Raw genomic sequence first — 16,232 nt, forward strand, 5'->3', positions numbered from 1 at the left:
GCCGAGTTTAATTATCCCCGCCAAGTCCCAATACGCATGCGCAGATGCTGCGGTTGTCTGCGAAATTCAGTTTAGCTGAATCATCACATTCATCAGACATCTCGTCAAAATGTCTTTGTTTCTCCTCATTTCTCTTCTCTTCTTTTCCCCCAGCCAGGGAATAGGATGGTATAAAGAGGCTCCTCACCCGTGGCCTAGTGTCGTAAAGTCTCCTCTCCCGCAAATGAAGCCCGAGTCTCTCCCCTCATCATTCAGCTGGAGAGAGGATCACTACCTCAGTCCACCAACCAACCAGTTCCTGCCCAATCCCTGTGGCGGCTGCTGGGCCCATGCCTCAGCTGGAGCCCTCACTGATAGATTCATCTTGAAAACTGGCGTCATAATCCCTCATCTTAGCATGCAGGCTCTGCTGGACTGCGGGAGAGAGGAAGGGTTTGTGGAAATGGGATCCTGCGAGGGAGGGAGCGACATCCTAGCATACGACTTTATCTACAACAACGGGATCACCGATTCCACCTGTTCTCCATATATGGGCGTGGTATTCACGAACTGGGCAGAGGGTACGAAGTGTACTCAGCGAATGTGCAGACAGTGCGACACCTTCGGCAACTGTCATTTTGTGAACGGGACACTCTACCACATTTCAGAATACGGGAATGTGACCGGTGAGATTGAAATGATGACGGAGATGTACGCCCGTGGCCCCATAGCATGCTCTGTATATGCACACACTGACAATTTCCTCAAGTACACTGGTGGAGTCATCACTGATGATACTCCGTACAATGTAACTACGCACGTCATCTCTCTGATTGGATGGGGCACTGAAAATGGAGTCAATTATTGGATTGGACGTAACTCTTTTGGGACAGAATGGGGAGAGGGAGGGTGGTTTAAAATAGAGAGAGGAAAGAACACTTTGAATATCGAGAGACATCCATGTGCCTGGGCTGTACCAAAAGTATAAAGAGAGACATCAAGAAGAATTGTATAATCATTTTTAATTTTGCAGTACAGTGTTTATATACTTGAGTGCTTGTGTTTCAGTTTCATTTGTCAATATGACTACTTTATTAAATAAAGAACAAAATATTCTCTTGATATACTTATAAAATAATTTTAAATAAAAATCCTGCATTGCCCCTTCACTCGAGCACAGGGTAACAGTTATTAGGAAGAGTAGGTATTGTCAGAGGCAGGAGGTGATACTTTACCACCAGACATTATGGAACCACTCCGTAACAATGGCTGATACTGTTTCTCTCTGAAGACTTCATGGAGTGTCACCTGATTTGAGAGATCAAGATCAAGATGAAATGCAAGTGGTTAAAAAAAGTTTCTCACGTTTATAAAAACTTCTTCAAGAGTTGTCTGAGATATCGAGTAATCGTACACAACAGCAGCTATCTGGTCTTCTTTCTCAAGTATTTTAAAGAAAGGAACGACATTGGCATGACTACCGATAATTAGAGAAAAAAAACAAAAATTAGCAAGTAAAATTTACAACATATGCATATCTCTATTATACAATAAAGAATTTTATGCAACACCTACCAATCTGGAGGAAGATTATATGGTAACAGTACACCATCCTCCACCTTTAGAGGCTCAGTCTTAAGTGTGGCACCTACAAACAATGAAAGACAGTACTTAGCCAGCCACACCCACCAGGCAACTGAGTCCCAACAATGTCCATTATTTGTTGGACGTTGTCTTCACGTACAACCAGTTCTATATTGTAGCCAGCAAACCTGTTCTTTAGATTCACAGAAGTACCCATCACTCTATAACAATGGGACATTAAATCTAACTAAGTACAAGTATATGCACACCTTAATTGACCATTGGTCATGATGGCAATAGTATCTCCAAGTATGTCAGCCTCTTCCATTGAGTGTGTGGTCATCACAGTCACACGGTTCTTCTTCTTCTCGAGGATCAGGTTCCATATATTCCGCCGGATCTTTGGATCCATTCCAGTGGTAGGCTCATCTTTAAGGAAAAGAGTCGTTAAAAATAAAGTATGATCGACTGGTCAAACCTAAAAACACAACACAGGGGTCCCCAAGGAACGACATTGCCACGCTCAACCTTCTCTTCATCCCACCACTAAAAGTACCAACACGATTATCAGCAACCTAGGCATGTTGCACACATCACATACTGTGTCTCTAATGTTATCACTTACATGATCCAACTGGACCTGCTCTAGTAGTTGGAGTATTTCTTTCTTGATGGATCCTCTTGGTACTCCTTTCATACCAGCAAACAGCTCCATGTGCTCTTGAGCTGTCAGATCATTCCACAGTATGTCATGCTGCAGAGTGTGTGTGACATTAATTAGAGTAACTGTCAAATGCATACTGTCTTTACCTGAGGGCATACGCCAAGTGAACTTCGAACTAAATCAAGTTCTTTAGTGACGCTGTGACCATAAAAATAAGCATCACCTGCAGAAAAAGGCAAAGCTTAAAAGATAAATAAAAATATATAATGATTATACCTTTGTCAGGGCAGAGTAACCCAGTGAGCATATTAATGGTAGTAGACTTACCAGCACCATTATGACCTTGAGAGAATGAGGATTATGTATACAAGGATAATCATAATATATACCCAGCAATGAGAGGATTTGATCCTGCTCAACTGAGAGCGTTAAATTATTGACTGCCATTGGAATCGCTGAATCTCCACACCTCAGAAAAGAGCCATATCTCTACATGAAAATATATAAACATGAAAGAGAGAGAGAGAGGGGGATCACTTACTTTACACAGACCATTCAATACCAAAGCATTCCCAGATGCTCCATATCTTTGCTACAAGGGATAGCAATAAAACCATATCTTATATAAGCCACTTATCATACTTGGCCCTCCAGAAGTGAATCTCCCTCTCCTTCTTTCTGCAGACTCTGTACTGGTGGCCTTAGAAGATACTGACCGCTTCTCTGCTTCTGAGGGCAGCAGTCGCCAAACCAATATGAATACTGAAGGAAGAAATACCTACAAATTGAACAAAAATAATTGTTACAATTGATGGTTGTCCACACCAAAGTTCTCACCATTTTCTAGGTATCCCATGATTTCCGGTGATAACATTGTCCAAATACCAAAAGAGGATCCCATAGAAGAAACCATTAGCAATGAGCATTAGAAAAGACTCGTAGGTTGGAGGGAGTTCATGCTATAAAAAGGAGCATCATTATTATAAATAATAAATTATTTGTACTCACATAAGTTGCCACAGGGTTTTCACGATTACTGAAATCAAACAGGAGGACTTTGATTTGCTTGAATAACTCATTCCAGCCGTAATCTTATTAGTTGTATAAAATCAAGAGACAAGTACGAATAAATTGTATTATCCTTACGATAAGGAGTCTGTGGTAACCCATTGGAATCAGTGTCACTGGAGGCTAGACCAATATCACCCATGGCCTTAGACTAATGAGAAAAGAGGAATAATCAACAAAACTTATGGTCAAAATTAAGTTACATGCAGTGATCACATGATACATGTAATTTCACATCTTTTGCTTGCACAACTCAACTCACCAGATGAAATGGAGGCAAGAATGAAAGGACATACACTAGAGGCTTCACGTACACATACAGCTGGGACAACAGGAATGGATTACCTAAAAGTAAAATGAAATACTGACATGCATAAATTAATCAATGTCCTTATTTACCGAGTAGTGATATTATTATGAGCCCAATAACAAACACCATCATACCAACTGCAACTGGAGAGAAAGAGAAGATACAAAGGAAAGTGAAGAGCATATTTATTAATAATGATAATAATAATGGTACCTGCCATTCTAATGGTATTAATGAAGACACTAGCAAAGAAGGCTAGTGGGACCATACTTGAACTGTATAGAAAGAATAATACTAGATGGAAGAAGAATGTAAGGAAATAAATGTATGATGATGACACTGGATAAAAGTGGTTTCAGTTGCTTACAAAAGTTAATGATGAAGTTGGTATTGAAAAAATATTTGAGTTGACAAGCATAACCAGTTGCCATTAATATACAGGTAGACACAAAAGCAATTCCAAAACCAGTTATGGTCCTAAGTCAAAAGGATTGAGGAGTATAAGCTGTACAATATAAACCAGTCTCTAACCAGGCACACCAGTAGACAGAGTCCTTTAGTCCGGTTAGTTTGAGACCCTGACGCAACTTGAGGTCTTTCTCAGAGACTACATTGTAAAGCATCATCACAAACTAGAGGATAATAATAATAATAATAATAATAATAATTTATTAGTAACCTGGAAGGTAATGGCACAAAATAGAAACACAGTAGCACTTTGAGCCTACAATAATCAGTTAACAGATAATTAATAACAAATAATTATACATGTACACTTATGAGACCTGTTTAGATGCAAGGGAAGGTTGTTGAAATATCTTAGGGAAAGTTTCAGCTTGCACAGTAATGTTCACTGACTCATTGAGGACCCGTGACATGAAGACTTGATCAAGAGCTAACTGTATCTCTAGAAAAGGAGAGACACATGAACAAGGAAAAGTAGAAAGGAAGCAGTGTGTGTGTGTGTGATGCAATACATGTAACAGTTTTAACTAACCACTCCTCCCATCTGGTTTGTCCGGTGAACCAAACACAAGTTGCTGTATCTTTAAAGCTCGAGTAGCATTATACATTATAGTGTAATTGAGCTTAGGAGAACTGGCAAGATAGCAATGTACATGCATCAAATCAATAATGATACTCTTACCTTCCATTATAGTTACACTCAAGGAACACAATGGCCTATAGCAGCAACAATAAGGATGAGGCAATAATCAATAACATTCACTTACTGCCTGTGTTGTGTTGTCGAGCATCAGTTCCTCTAAACCACTTGAAATAGATTTAAAATCAAGGTAAGTATTATTTTTGATATGTTCGTGATCCAGGTGACTTACTATTACAGCAAATATATAAAAATATAAATAAATAAATCATAAAAAGGAGCTTACCAGTAGCAAAATCCCCCATTAGCGTATTAATACACTGTTTTGTTTCTTCATTAGGTGAAAAAAAAGGAGCTGACAAATCCTAATGTAATAATGATAGCAATAATTATAAGAAATGGGAACTACGTGTACATACACATATCAGTAATAAATAATAATACTACTAATAAGACTCACCAGTCCAAATACCAGGAGAGTATAGCAGTTTTTGCCATTCCATGACTAAAGGGAGTGATGAGATCACATGATGATGTTGAATGACATGATGAGTCTCACCTTACAAGTAGGAAGCCTCCCTAAAGTCTCAGGCTGTGGGTCAGTGATATCTTCCAGTCCTTGCGGAAGGAGACTTAGTAGAGTAACCAGGACAAGAAAGAAACAAGGGGCCATTAACTGGAGAGCAGTTGTCTTCCAGCTCCTAATCTAGTAATGTTAAAAAAAGAAGGAATGTTAATATTCTCTCTCCCTTTCTCCTTACAATGAACAACCAGTTCTTCCATAGCAAAAGACGAAGCTGCCTAAACCTTCCTGCCACTGCCATTTTTAATTTTCCACGTGTCACATGACAAGATGTGGGTGTGTCAATAAAGACTAAACTCCGGATACTTCCGTTCTCCTAGAAAAGATGGCTGCCATTCCAAAGGGCAAAGGAGTGAGTCATAGAAAATTGCTTTTTGTATAAATTTATACAAATATGATTTTGTAAAGGAAATTGGTAAAGATATGGTGGTGCTGTTTGAAGACCAACAAAAAATAAATCTTTTTGCTAAAAAGAATTCTCTTTTAAATGACATTAAAGATCAAATCACAGAGAAAGAGGTACTTATTTTGTCAATCATGTTTATTTTAAATTAAAAAAACTCTGTACATTAGAGAATATTTAAAAACGTAGAAGATGCTGCCGATGAATTGATATTATTTGATGACGACCAGATGGTTCCATATCCTTTTCATTTAGATCATCAGTAGCCAAAAAATTTCATTTTGGTTTGATATCTACTCAAATTCAATGCATGCAGTGTTTGGTTATTGTCCTTAATGGACAGTATTCTATTATACGTATGAGATAGGTGAAGTTTTTGTCTTACTCTCATTAGAAGAGGCGCAGCAAAAGTTGGAGGATTACAAGTTGGAACTGCAAAAAGAATTAGACAAATTAAAAGAACAAGTGAATCTGATGCTTGCAACCTTGAGTGTCCCACACATGCATGATCCCATGCAATGCTGACATGAACTAATTTGCTATTAATGATTTATAATTCTGTAGGCCAGCAGCATAGAAGAACTACTTTCCAAAGTCAAGTCACAGCTTTATGCAAAGTTTGGGGATAATATAAACTTGGAAGCAGACAGTTAGCAATTGTAAAAAATTAATACTTAAAAAAATTATTAGTGAAATGAAATTGCAAGGAAAACTTTTTGATTTAATCATGTTTCAATAATTATTTGTTTTCAACACTTATGCTATTGCTTTCTTTGGATGACAAGTACTATGCACTCTCCATTTTGAGTATCTTGTTGTTGTAAGTATGGCATTGCTACTTCTTCTACTAATGCACCGTCACTTAAATTCTTCTCAGACATTATATTATAGCTATGGTGAGGTGATATGGCTGATTATATTGCTGAAGCATTGGGAGTGGCTGATCTCACAGTAACAACAATAATATGAATACACTAGGTGAATGTGAACATTGAGGGGGCAAGCATGAGCCACCGATTGAAATTTTTTGACTAAGATTAAAATAAACAAATTAATTCAGCTCTTAGTTTATTTTCAATTTTTTTAAATTTTATTTTATTATTTTTTATTTCTATTTTTTTAATTAATTTTATTTTATTACTTTTTTATTTCATTTTTATTTTTGTATTTCTATTTATTTTTTAACTTCTTTAATTTTATTTTATTATTTTTTAAAATTTAATATTTATTTCTATTTTTTATTTTTAAATTTTATTTTATTATTTTTTTAATTTCATTTTTATTTCTATTTAATTTTTTATTTTTAAATTTTAATTTTATTATTTTTAATTTCATTTTTATTTCTATTTTTTATTTAGTTTTAAAAACTTTTTTATTTTTAAATTTTACTTTTATTATTTTTTTTAATTTTATTTTTTTTTCTTTAATTTAATTTAATTTTTAAATTTTATATTATTTTTTAATTTTATTTTTATTCTTTTATTTTCTATTATTTTATTTTATTTTATTTTTTTAATTTTTAAAGATATGACTAGGCTAATTTAATTTCAAAGTAGTTTTGACCACCAGTTGGTTCATACAGATGTTTCTCGCCTATTTAGTAGGCCTCACTTTTGCTCACCCCAATTAAACAATGAATTGCTCTCTTTTATCATGCGCCACAAGCAATACACACAATCAAATGTTGCTATATAATTTAAACTATAAAAAATACTATAATTTATAGTTTGTTAGTTATCAAGCAAAATATGTGTATGTGATGAAGATAGATCTATTATCTCAGATGTTCTAAATATGAAGCCTCTCCTGAACAAGAGATCGGAGTGTGTTGTAGTTTTTGCTTATTTGAGCCACTTCTTGCGAATGACGCTCCTTGGTTTCAGCTAGTTCCTGCCCTAGCCTATGATTACTTGATACAAGAGATCTAAGAGGAAGAGAAGAGAGGAATAAGCATTATTGCTGTCTCTTATACTCTTACTTGTGACTTTCCTGGAGCATTACAACTACTGACTGAAGCTGAGACGAGTGAGAGAGAAGTTGAGAGAGAGAGTGAGAGACCTGAGACAAAGTCTCCTTGATGCCATCCTGCTGATTAACTATATTACCTAACAATAGAAAGAATAGCAGTCATAAACCTAGTCCCACGTACTTAGAACAACATTCATATCACTAGTAGGAGGAATGCCAGCTTTATTTGAAACATAAGACTTAAAATCTTTTTGTGGTTGTGTTTCCCTCAAAACTGCATTCTCGTCCAAAAGTGCTTGACATTGTTTCTGTAGCTCTACCTAAATGAATAAATTCGCATAAGCACCTAGTGAAAAAAAAAAATCAAATTATTGTCCATATACCATGTCTTTGTGTGCTGCTTGAAGAAGCTCCTTTTCTGGTCTTTCTTCAAGTAATCTAACCCTTTCTCTTAACCTTAGAATTTCTCTCTCCTTATCATCAAGTAGTTCGTCCTAATTCAGTTTATACTTTATAGTAATAAGCTAGCAGTAATGCCTGTTATAAAGCATTTCTACTTTGGTTTGCAGTCCTGTCTCGGTCTTGGGGGTATCCATTGGAGCAGTGGGATGAGGTGTAAAGTGATAGCCAGGTTGCCGATGAGTATCAGTTGGAGGTGAATTCATCCTAAAAATAAACAACTTAAATTAGTGAAGAGCAAATTTTGTTATAAAGAAAGTCATTTCCCACAGGATTTTAGCATAGTGCTCATGCAGCTTCTTGTCAGTGGATTGTCAAGCTGCTCAAAAATCAGGCCAACGACCCTGTACAGGGTATTTGACAAAAATCACAAGGAGAGCATTCTGCATTTTTATAATTTTTTCTGATACATAAACATGTCCTTACATTGTGTAGAAAGTTTGAATTGATTCGAATCAAATTTGAATTTTTTTAATGAATTTTCAAAATTGTTCCAAATGCAATTGTACTTGTAGTGCTAATAGCTCATGAAGCTCATGCTGTTTAGCTCACTTGGCATGCTTTGTGTAAATCCCTGTCCATACTTACTGTTTTCCAGTTGGTTTTTTCCTTTTTTCTGGAGATGGTGTTGTAGCTTTGAGTATCTTTCTTCTCAAAGGTTGAGAGGGAAGAGAGTGAGTAGGAGTATGTCCAGTTGTAAACAGGTGATCTCCTCTCTCAGCAAAAAGCTTAAGTAGCTCTTCAGTATCAGTTCCAAGACCTGAAACAATAGGAAATATGATAAATGTTATATACTGCAGATTAAAAGAAATTAAATACTCTATAGTCCCTAAGCATAGGCCCTTACCTGATCTAAGAGGAGCAATAGATTGAGTGAGAGCCATTCTTGCTTGAACATGACTATTATTTTAAAAATAAAATAAAAAATTATTATTATTGCAGATGATTACTTTGTTTTTGGTGTTGAGTCTTTAACTGGTGGCGTATTCTCTTTCTGTATGCTCCTGTCAAGCTCATATGCCTTAAGTATAGTATAGTGGATGTAGTAAGAAGAAAGATACTGGAGTACCTGGTCAGTGTCAAAGTACTGGAGAGCTGCCTTTCTTTCTTCATCTGTGACCTTTCTATCATCTATTAGAGAGTCAATCAATTAGTAAATTAGCCATAACATAACCACTAGTAGTTATCTTACCTAGGATTTGAAGACGGAGTAACATGTGAATTATGAAGAGCCTGTAATCAGGACTTGACTGAGTAACTGGATTAAGCCGAATATCAATCTCCTGTTACGTTAAACAAAGAATGAGAGCAACTCACTATGGATTTATAAATATGCTACCAAGCGTCTCATACCTTTAAATGAGTGTTGTGACGAAGACGAAAAACTTCCTTGAGGTCTGGGACATTATTGTAATAAATATTCAACGTCTCGAGACCTTTTAAGTGATCAAGACCCTAAAACATGTACAAGCATGAGACATAATGATACAGTAATGTATACTTCAAGTGACTCCAGAGCATTCCTTGATAAATCTAAATGTTTGAGGCGAGTGAATGCTAACAATGAGCGGCCCAAATGAGTTATTTTCTGGTGATAAGTGCCGGGGAGTGTCAGAGAGCGAACAACATCTGCATAAAATTAAATAGATAATTATAGCTTTTCAATATCTTTCCTTTACCTAAACAGTCTATTTTAAGATTTAGTTTTTCCTTTATCCATTTTTCTGTTATCACCAGGCTTCCCGCCATTGTTACCTTTCAAAATGAGGGTTAAAATATTAAAGAAAAATCTACAAGTTCGGAAAATATCCGGAAAATCAAAATTTCCTAAATGTCTGCAACAAGTAAAATGAAACTTTCTGACTCTTTTATTTATTTTTCTTAAAGGAATTCTGTCTTCGTTGAGCAAAGTATTTTACCCTGCGTCCATAAGAGTGTCTGCTATGTCCACAGCAGGAGAAACAAACGCTTTGCCAGAGTATGAGACCCTTAGCCTCTCCTCACCTCAAGAGTATGTCGTTCAAGTTGAGCTAAACAGGCCGGAGAGGAGAAATGCAATGAACAAAACCTTTTTTAGGTAAGAAGGAACTCACGTGACATTGACATACCTATAGGGTATCCTTTTTAAAAGGTGTAAACAAAAAATTTTCTTTTCATGATGCCTGTAGGGAAATGATAGAGTGTTTTGCTGCTCTCAACAAGGATAGTAATTGTCGCAGTATTGTACTCAGTGGAGCTGGGAAATCCTTCACAGCTGGTAACTCCATGCAAGTGCAGAGATCCGTCCTATATATATTTTATAATGTGTAGGTCTTGATCTTAATGATGCTGCCTCTGATTTGTTCTCAAGTGAGCATCAGTCAGATCCAGGAAGGCAAGCTTTCAACTTCAGAGAAAATTTTTTAATGCCCTACCAGCAGTCAATCACCTGTGTTGAAAAGGTATAAATTAAAATAAAAAATAAAGGACTGTTTTTACTCCTTCTTTCCTTCCAGTGTAAAAAGCCAGTCATAGTAGCAGTACATGGTGCTTGTGTAGGCGGAGGAATTGATCTCATCACGGCTTGTGACATACGACTATGCAGCTCTGACACTTTCTTCCAAATAAAGGTATCATATATTCTCCTACTTTTCATTCCACGTACACATAAAGGAGGTAGACATTGGCCTAGCAGCAGATATTGGTACACTGCAAAGGCTCCCAAAGATTGTCGGTTGCGAAAGGTAAGATGATGATGAGCTTGACTTCTTTATTTCTTTCCCAATTCAAAAGTTTAGTGAGAGAGCTGGTGTTCACTGCACGCAAGTTTAGCTCAGAAGAGGCAGTTGCAATGAAACTAGTGAGGTAAGCAATAAAGACTTAACAGTGATGAAACAATGATGGCCATCAGTCATGTGTATCCTGATCGACCTGCTCTGATTGAAGCTGCTGTGAAGATGGCGTCACTCATCGCAAGCAAGAGTCCAGTTGCTGTCCAAGTCTCAAAAATTAATCTCAACTATTCACGTGATCACACAGTTGATGAGTCTCTGGATTATATGGTGAGTTTACTGGGTAAACAAGTTTGGATCTCTTGTATGTGTATCAATAAAATTTTAAAATGGAGAATTCTCTCAGTTATTTTTGACATGCATATGGCCCGAGACCATTTTTGAGTAACTTTATAAATTCATAACAAATCCAATTTTGATCAGAACCAGCTCAAACTTTCTACAGAACTTGAGAACATGTATATGTATCATTTAAAATTATAAAAATGAAGATTTCTCTCCTAGTTATTTTTGTCAAAATTTGGTCTGATACCATGTACAGGGATTTGGCCCAATTTTTGACACCAAAAATGTATTGTAATTTCTTTTTATAATTGTGAATCTTGTATAGGCGACTTGGAACATGTGTATGCTACAAAGTGAAGATCTCCTCAAAGCAGTGCAAGGCCAATTGCAAAAAGAAACACCAAAATTCTCCAAACTGTGACAGCCAAGAGAAAAGTTATTATTATGACAATTAATTAAAATCGCAAACACAATATCAAAAATAACATCAATAATATTAATAATAATAATAAGAGAGAGATGGGAGGGGCATGTTTTGTATAACGACAATAATAACAACAAAAGCAAAAGAGAACCAACCGCTTCCTCCAAACAAACAAAATCCTAATAGTAATCAACAACAACAACAATGCCTATAAGAAACAAACACAATTATCTAGCTCTCTTCACTCTCTCTATTCTGTCCTTTCCTAGTTGTCCTCTGAGCCACTCCCACTCCCGCTATCGGCATACGGCATTTCACTGTGGAGAGTCTTGAATATGTCCGACATCTGGGACCAGCAGGAGTTAGGGATGTTGATGTGTGTCCGTCTGGTTGGGAGTAACTATTTGTGAATATAAGTGAGAAAAGAAGTTAAATATAATACGAATTGCAAGTTGAGAAGAAAATTAAAAGTCAACCACGTTTTAAAATATAAGACAAATGGATTCTATAAATGCAAATCCACTTTTTAACAATGTCTTAGTTTCTAACCTCAGTCAAGCGAAGGAAGACGCCTCTATCATTGCGTTCAACATCAAAATAAAAAGTCTTGCTCCCAGCTCTGACTTCATGCGAACCAGGCAAAGGTGGTTGAGAGTTCTGTGGAGATCCTGAGAGATACAAAAAAAGAAAGTGTATGGAGAGACTGAGGTACTACTACTAGTGACACATACTTGGAGGTGAGGAGTCATCCTGAGAGTGAGACGTGCCAAATTTGTCTAACATGTTTAGAAAATGTTCTTCAACCTTTTCCAGGATCTCTGCTGGAATCAGCACAAACTTCCTCATAGTAGGCGTAGCCTGCGTGACCTTCAAGTAGCACCCCATAGAGTTTTGACGCAGATCAACATAAAACCTTCTCTTTCCTTGATTAAATGACTCACTAGAAAAAGTTAATCCAGTAAAAAGCTACAATACGTTAAAATTGCATGCAAATTTGTGCTAGCAACATTTTGGTTAGATTGTAAATGACAATTCTTAATAGGAAGCATAGAAAATGACACAGAAAGTCAAAGCCCAATCAATACCAGTCTATTGTAACAAGAAAGACAAAACATCCACCCCACCCCCAATGAACCAATTGAAATAATTACTTACGAATAATGTCTCTGTGCATTATTATCATCTTCTGTAGATACTGGGGAAAGTGTCTTGTACTTCTCAATAACCTCTGCGAGGTGACGCTTGAAGGATGGGGCCGTTTCGACAGAAAATATAATATGACCGCTACCTTTTCTTTCTCTCTTTTGCTATGTATTAAAAGAAATAAATTTATATGAATTTCTGAAATCTGTGACTTTTGTTACCTCAATCAGCTTAAAGAAGCGTCCCTGGTCATTTGATTTTACGGAAATTGTAATAGTCTTGTTCTCTGCCTCAATTTCATGCGATTCCAGATCCTCTGAATTTATAGGAGAAATTATAAGTATGAGTTACGCCCACATAATTACAATGAACCACGCCCACTCCAACCGTTTACAATTTGCAAACAATAACTTTACACTATAGCCTCACCAGTATTAGTTGGTAGAGGATCTCTACGTGGACGGTACTCACGATATCCTCCTCCGCCCCCGCGACCACCTCTTCTTCCTCCCCTTCCCCTGCCTCTCCATCCGCCGCCCCCTCCACGTCCAGAGCTAGCCATTTTGTCTCCTTAACTGTCTTTCTCCTTCACTTTTCACGCACTAGCCTGAACTCTCTCTTTTCAGCTCTTCCTGCACTGCAGCACTGCCACCCTTTCTCCCTTCTTTTCACTCTCACATGTGCTTTGCACGTGATCTCCTGCCGCTCTAACCAAAACGAGCATGCGCAGAATACGTATCTACACTCCCGCTAGAAATAACCACGTGGACATCAAATACTTTGTAGCTTTTTAAAATGCTTTTAAAAGATCTTGTTTTGAACTGTAAACGCATAGTAGGGCTGTGTTAATACAGCTATGGTACTGCATTTAGTGAAAAAGAAGTATTTTCTATAGATTTGCCTATGTCTTTTCTCTTCTTGTCCTCCATTTTGATTTCGATATTACAAGCCCCTCCCCCCGGAGGATCCACTGAGCCACACCCTGCAATTAGCTGCTAGCTTAGCTGCCAAGGGCGAGTTTTTCTCTGTCGGCTCGTGTTTGTTTCTTGTTCCTGGTTATATCCCTAGCTTTAAAAGACATGGCCACAGGAGGAGATTCTAGCATTGTAACAACTCAGCCAAAGTCTCGCCGAAGGGAAATCGAGGAATTTGTTCGTGACCTTGACCCGCTACAGGTCGCAGGTCAGTCAGTTAGTCGTCATTTCATTAAGCTCAGGGGCATTTTAGTTACATTGTTAATCGCTTGGTAGATTCGTGAGCTTGCTATGTGCTAGCATTAAAACTTTTACATGATAAATCTAGTCATTAAAATAAGAATATTATTATCATTATTATTATTATCTATCTACACACACTGTCATTAAAATTGGAGCAGCTAGTTAAGCATGTTCATGTAATGTAATTAAAACTTTCTCTTTTTGCCGAGTTGTGTGTGAATTAAGCCTCCTTTCACGGTTTGCTAGTGATAATATTAAACTATGTGTGGGCGGTTGTTATGCGGTTATAGTTCTTGTTCCAATTTCCCTTGCTAGCCCACATATAATACACACATATATCCTCAATTTCACCATGGTCTCATGATTCTCATTTGAAATTTGCTTTTCATAGATTGGTCTGAAGCTGATGTTGTTGAGCGATTCCTCAAACCCGTTGGAATGGAGTTCATGGCCAAAGCTTTTATGGAGAACAAGATCAGTGGGCCAGTATTAATAGCACTGTCTGAAGACCACATGAAAGAGATGGGCTGTGCTGTACTTGGTAAGCATGTGGCCTTTTTCTCCTTGTAAATGTGTACTAATTTGAACTGGAGCGTGGAATTAATTGTTTATTTTGGTGTTGTGGTCATTATGTTGGTATAGTTTACAAATGTTGGCATCATGTTTATATTATGATTACAATTCTGTTATCATTCTTACTCTTGCTCTTCCTTTCTTTTTCAGGTGATAGGATACTCTTCATGGAATACTTGCAACTCCTTAAAAAGCATAAGCGTGATGCCGATCGCAGCCGGGCATTGTGGAGTGGTACCACTCCTGTCTTGAAATGTGCTTATAGTCGAAACTGTGGAGAATTCATGTTCCACGTAAGCCCCCAATCTTTCTTATAAAGGGAAAAGAAACAGCTTTTATTGCAAGCCTTAAATCAGAAATTGTATGCCATGGCGACTAATTACTATCAATGGAATGTTTTCAAAATATAAAACCAGCATGCCTTTGATCATATGCACTTATAATGTATAAATATAATATTTCCACAGTTGTGTTGCCCCTGCTGTGTGCCTACCACTGAATGGCGTATAACTGGACAAGGTATTCGCTGGAGGAGAAACAGGGCAGCCATTAACTGCTGTGGAGATGGTATGATTATAACTTTATGTTCCGGTATTGTTTGATCCTCTTCCTTCTCCTTAGTTGAAACTCAGTTTATTGACTATCGTTTCTTGAAAGATCTTGAGCTCCGAAAGGAGCCGAAATGTTGCTGTTTCTGCGTTGGTAAAGAGCTTCTCATTTATGCTGATGACAAAGATGCTACTGCGTGAGTAATAAAAATTTTTGTGGTTGATAATGCAATTAAGAATTGTTTATAATTGCATGTATGAGGCATAGTTATTGGGCCTTGGTGTACACAATGTGGTTCGAGCCTCTTTAGAGTGCACAGGATTTTACTGTTGTTGAATCTTTCCTACTTTCCTCGTTATTGTTAAAGGCTTCATTATGTCACTTCCTATCATCAAAGTTATCTTTTTTACATTTGTCAAATAGCTATAATAGTTATTATTACTATTATTAGATATTATTAGCTACACTAACAGTTGTCCCAAGAACGTGTTGATATTGTGACAGTAATGCTCACTAGGAGTCTTTTACTACACTATAGACACTTGCAATGAAATGCTTAGATCGGCTACTTGTTGGGCTGATGAATAATATTAAATTAAACTACATTTAATTATTATTTTTAAAATTTTTTGCAGTGTCAGGCAGTCCAAATCAACTGGTGGTCCTGAAGTTGATGCTGAGCCTGTCTCAATCTTGCATCCTGAAGTTGAGAAGGCAGAGTCACTCATACGTAATGCTTGGGCAGACTCTAAACTGGTTGCTGATTAAAGGTAACCTTTATTCATGACACTCATGCTCTCTTAATTCAGAGACGTGATGCTATAAGCTTGTTTGTATAATATGAAGTGATAAATTTATTTTTCAATTAATTTCCTTGTAGATATAGCTGCTCCTGGTATTTATGCAATCTAATGTAAGCCGTAAAGAACTCACCAAATTAAATTAAAAGGAGTATTAGTGCTTCGTTGATTAATTATATATTAGGACTTGCACCTTTTTTATCGTTTCCAAGCAATAACAATAATAATTTTATTATTGTACTTATTAGTTTTGTAATTTTCATCTTGTTGAAAATGAATATGTTTAAATAATAAATTTTGCTGAGGTAAAGAAAAGGAACTGCCTAGTAGTCAGCAATTGACCAATT

The 16,232-nt window shown here is 36.8% G+C and overlaps 7 protein-coding genes across 7 annotated transcripts; 4 read left to right on the forward strand and 3 right to left on the reverse strand.

Moving 5' to 3' along the window:
- Positions 1 to 90: 90 nt before the first annotated feature.
- LOC100638168 (cathepsin Z-like) lies at positions 91 to 1,105 on the forward strand. Its single transcript, XM_003385672.3, has one exon. It carries the CDS (start codon positions 110 to 112, stop codon positions 965 to 967), a length of 858 nt encoding a protein of 285 aa, XP_003385720.1. The 5' UTR covers positions 91 to 109; the 3' UTR covers positions 968 to 1,105.
- Positions 1,048 to 5,567, reverse strand: LOC100638298 (ABC transporter A family member 1-like). Its single transcript, XM_019995126.1, has 29 exons — positions 5,472 to 5,567; positions 5,270 to 5,416; positions 5,171 to 5,215; positions 4,997 to 5,075; positions 4,838 to 4,941; positions 4,753 to 4,787; positions 4,603 to 4,703; positions 4,391 to 4,512; positions 4,285 to 4,329; positions 4,137 to 4,237; positions 3,973 to 4,082; positions 3,819 to 3,899; positions 3,695 to 3,748; positions 3,558 to 3,640; positions 3,374 to 3,446; positions 3,236 to 3,318; positions 3,065 to 3,186; positions 2,870 to 3,005; positions 2,769 to 2,819; positions 2,617 to 2,716; positions 2,504 to 2,569; positions 2,374 to 2,450; positions 2,189 to 2,317; positions 2,042 to 2,138; positions 1,833 to 1,992; positions 1,669 to 1,784; positions 1,555 to 1,627; positions 1,345 to 1,456; positions 1,048 to 1,287 (listed from the first exon to the last, which is right to left on the reverse strand). Exons 1-29 carry the CDS (start codon positions 5,532 to 5,534, stop codon positions 1,171 to 1,173), a joined length of 2,682 nt encoding a protein of 893 aa, XP_019850685.1. The 5' UTR covers positions 5,535 to 5,567; the 3' UTR covers positions 1,048 to 1,170.
- Positions 5,568 to 5,580: 13 nt separating this feature from the next.
- LOC100638425 (prefoldin subunit 4-like) lies at positions 5,581 to 6,438 on the forward strand. Its single transcript, XM_003385674.3, has 5 exons — positions 5,581 to 5,645; positions 5,702 to 5,812; positions 5,867 to 5,934; positions 6,053 to 6,161; positions 6,261 to 6,438. The coding sequence occupies exons 1-5, from the start codon at positions 5,619 to 5,621 to the stop codon at positions 6,348 to 6,350; spliced, it is 405 nt and encodes a 134-aa protein (XP_003385722.1). The 5' UTR covers positions 5,581 to 5,618; the 3' UTR covers positions 6,351 to 6,438.
- Positions 6,439 to 7,338: 900 nt separating this feature from the next.
- Positions 7,339 to 9,895, reverse strand: LOC100634311 (centrosomal protein of 72 kDa-like). The gene is made up of 13 exons (XM_019995130.1): positions 9,803 to 9,895; positions 9,625 to 9,752; positions 9,477 to 9,578; positions 9,316 to 9,406; positions 9,193 to 9,254; positions 9,074 to 9,144; positions 8,971 to 9,023; positions 8,712 to 8,883; positions 8,222 to 8,330; positions 8,048 to 8,158; positions 7,846 to 7,984; positions 7,675 to 7,801; positions 7,339 to 7,620 (listed from the first exon to the last, which is right to left on the reverse strand). The coding sequence occupies exons 1-13, from the start codon at positions 9,870 to 9,872 to the stop codon at positions 7,485 to 7,487; spliced, it is 1,371 nt and encodes a 456-aa protein (XP_019850689.1). The 5' UTR covers positions 9,873 to 9,895; the 3' UTR covers positions 7,339 to 7,484.
- LOC100638551 (delta(3,5)-Delta(2,4)-dienoyl-CoA isomerase, mitochondrial-like) lies at positions 9,895 to 11,685 on the forward strand. Its single transcript, XM_003385675.3, has 9 exons — positions 9,895 to 9,967; positions 10,011 to 10,200; positions 10,292 to 10,380; positions 10,434 to 10,564; positions 10,619 to 10,732; positions 10,776 to 10,846; positions 10,896 to 10,967; positions 11,014 to 11,164; positions 11,505 to 11,685. Exons 1-9 carry the CDS (start codon positions 9,955 to 9,957, stop codon positions 11,598 to 11,600), a joined length of 927 nt encoding a protein of 308 aa, XP_003385723.3. The 5' UTR covers positions 9,895 to 9,954; the 3' UTR covers positions 11,601 to 11,685.
- Positions 11,616 to 13,457, reverse strand: LOC100638680 (transcriptional activator protein Pur-alpha-like). Its single transcript, XM_003385676.3, has 6 exons — positions 13,176 to 13,457; positions 12,968 to 13,062; positions 12,759 to 12,910; positions 12,335 to 12,543; positions 12,153 to 12,271; positions 11,616 to 12,003 (listed from the first exon to the last, which is right to left on the reverse strand). The coding sequence occupies exons 1-6, from the start codon at positions 13,306 to 13,308 to the stop codon at positions 11,869 to 11,871; spliced, it is 843 nt and encodes a 280-aa protein (XP_003385724.1). The 5' UTR covers positions 13,309 to 13,457; the 3' UTR covers positions 11,616 to 11,868.
- A 262-nt stretch (positions 13,458 to 13,719) lies between these two features.
- Positions 13,720 to 16,180, forward strand: LOC100634434 (uncharacterized). The gene is made up of 7 exons (XM_003385641.3): positions 13,720 to 13,928; positions 14,355 to 14,504; positions 14,687 to 14,829; positions 15,004 to 15,103; positions 15,158 to 15,281; positions 15,721 to 15,855; positions 15,966 to 16,180. Exons 1-6 carry the CDS (start codon positions 13,826 to 13,828, stop codon positions 15,851 to 15,853), a joined length of 753 nt encoding a protein of 250 aa, XP_003385689.1. The 5' UTR covers positions 13,720 to 13,825; the 3' UTR covers positions 15,854 to 15,855; positions 15,966 to 16,180.
- The last annotated feature ends 52 nt before the right edge of the window (positions 16,181 to 16,232 follow it).

This window comes from Amphimedon queenslandica, unplaced genomic scaffold (genome assembly GCF_000090795.2).
Source record: "Amphimedon queenslandica unplaced genomic scaffold, v1.1 AMPQUscaffold_13453, whole genome shotgun sequence".
Classification (NCBI taxonomy): Eukaryota; Metazoa; Porifera; class Demospongiae; order Haplosclerida; family Niphatidae; genus Amphimedon; species Amphimedon queenslandica.

What these genes read in the sequence shown, in the direction of transcription:
- LOC100638168 (XM_003385672.3), top strand. Translation starts at nt 110, where the DNA reads ATGTCTTTGTTTCTCCTCATTTCTCTTCTCTTCTTTTCCCCCAGCCAG.
- LOC100638425 (XM_003385674.3), top strand. Translation starts at nt 5,619, where the DNA reads ATGGCTGCCATTCCAAAGGGCAAAGGA. An exon ending in CCATTCCAAAGGGCAAAGGA is followed by an intron (nt 5,646 to 5,701) that starts GTGAGTCATAGA and finishes GATTTTGTAAAG; the next exon opens with GAAATTGGTAAAGATATGGT. An exon ending in GATGACGACCAGATGGTTCC is followed by an intron (nt 5,935 to 6,052) that starts ATATCCTTTTCA and finishes ATTCTATTATAC; the next exon opens with GTATGAGATAGGTGAAGTTT.
- LOC100638680 (XM_003385676.3), bottom strand. Translation starts at nt 13,308, where the DNA reads ATGGCTAGCTCTGGACGTGGAGGGGGCGGCGGATGGAGAGGCAGGGGA. An exon ending in TCCTCTACCAACTAATACTG is followed by an intron (nt 13,063 to 13,175) that starts GTGAGGCTATAG and finishes CTATAAATTCAG; the next exon opens with AGGATCTGGAATCGCATGAA. An exon ending in TCTTCCTTCGCTTGACTGAG is followed by an intron (nt 12,004 to 12,152) that starts GTTAGAAACTAA and finishes ATTCACAAATAG; the next exon opens with TTACTCCCAACCAGACGGAC.
- LOC100634311 (XM_019995130.1), bottom strand. Translation starts at nt 9,872, where the DNA reads ATGGCGGGAAGCCTGGTGATAACAGAAAAATGGATAAAGGAAAAACTA. An exon ending in ACTCCGTCTTCAAATCCTAG is followed by an intron (nt 9,255 to 9,315) that starts GTAAGATAACTA and finishes ACTCTCTAATAG; the next exon opens with ATGATAGAAAGGTCACAGAT. An exon ending in ATGCTCCAGGAAAGTCACAA is followed by an intron (nt 7,621 to 7,674) that starts GTAAGAGTATAA and finishes TCTTCCTCTTAG; the next exon opens with ATCTCTTGTATCAAGTAATC.
- LOC100634434 (XM_003385641.3), top strand. Translation starts at nt 13,826, where the DNA reads ATGGCCACAGGAGGAGATTCTAGCATTGTAACAACTCAGCCAAAGTCT. An exon ending in GTGGAGAATTCATGTTCCAC is followed by an intron (nt 14,830 to 15,003) that starts GTAAGCCCCCAA and finishes ATATTTCCACAG; the next exon opens with TTGTGTTGCCCCTGCTGTGT. An exon ending in GATGACAAAGATGCTACTGC is followed by an intron (nt 15,282 to 15,720) that starts GTGAGTAATAAA and finishes AATTTTTTGCAG; the next exon opens with TGTCAGGCAGTCCAAATCAA.
- LOC100638298 (XM_019995126.1), bottom strand. Translation starts at nt 5,534, where the DNA reads ATGGCAGTGGCAGGAAGGTTTAGGCAGCTTCGTCTTTTGCTATGGAAG. An exon ending in GGAAGAACTGGTTGTTCATT is followed by an intron (nt 5,417 to 5,471) that starts GTAAGGAGAAAG and finishes TAACATTACTAG; the next exon opens with ATTAGGAGCTGGAAGACAAC. An exon ending in GTTACCACAGACTCCTTATC is followed by an intron (nt 3,319 to 3,373) that starts GTAAGGATAATA and finishes ACAACTAATAAG; the next exon opens with ATTACGGCTGGAATGAGTTA.
- LOC100638551 (XM_003385675.3), top strand. An exon ending in GTTGCAATGAAACTAGTGAG is followed by an intron (nt 10,968 to 11,013) that starts GTAAGCAATAAA and finishes GATGGCCATCAG; the next exon opens with TCATGTGTATCCTGATCGAC. An exon ending in ATGAGTCTCTGGATTATATG is followed by an intron (nt 11,165 to 11,504) that starts GTGAGTTTACTG and finishes AATCTTGTATAG; the next exon opens with GCGACTTGGAACATGTGTAT.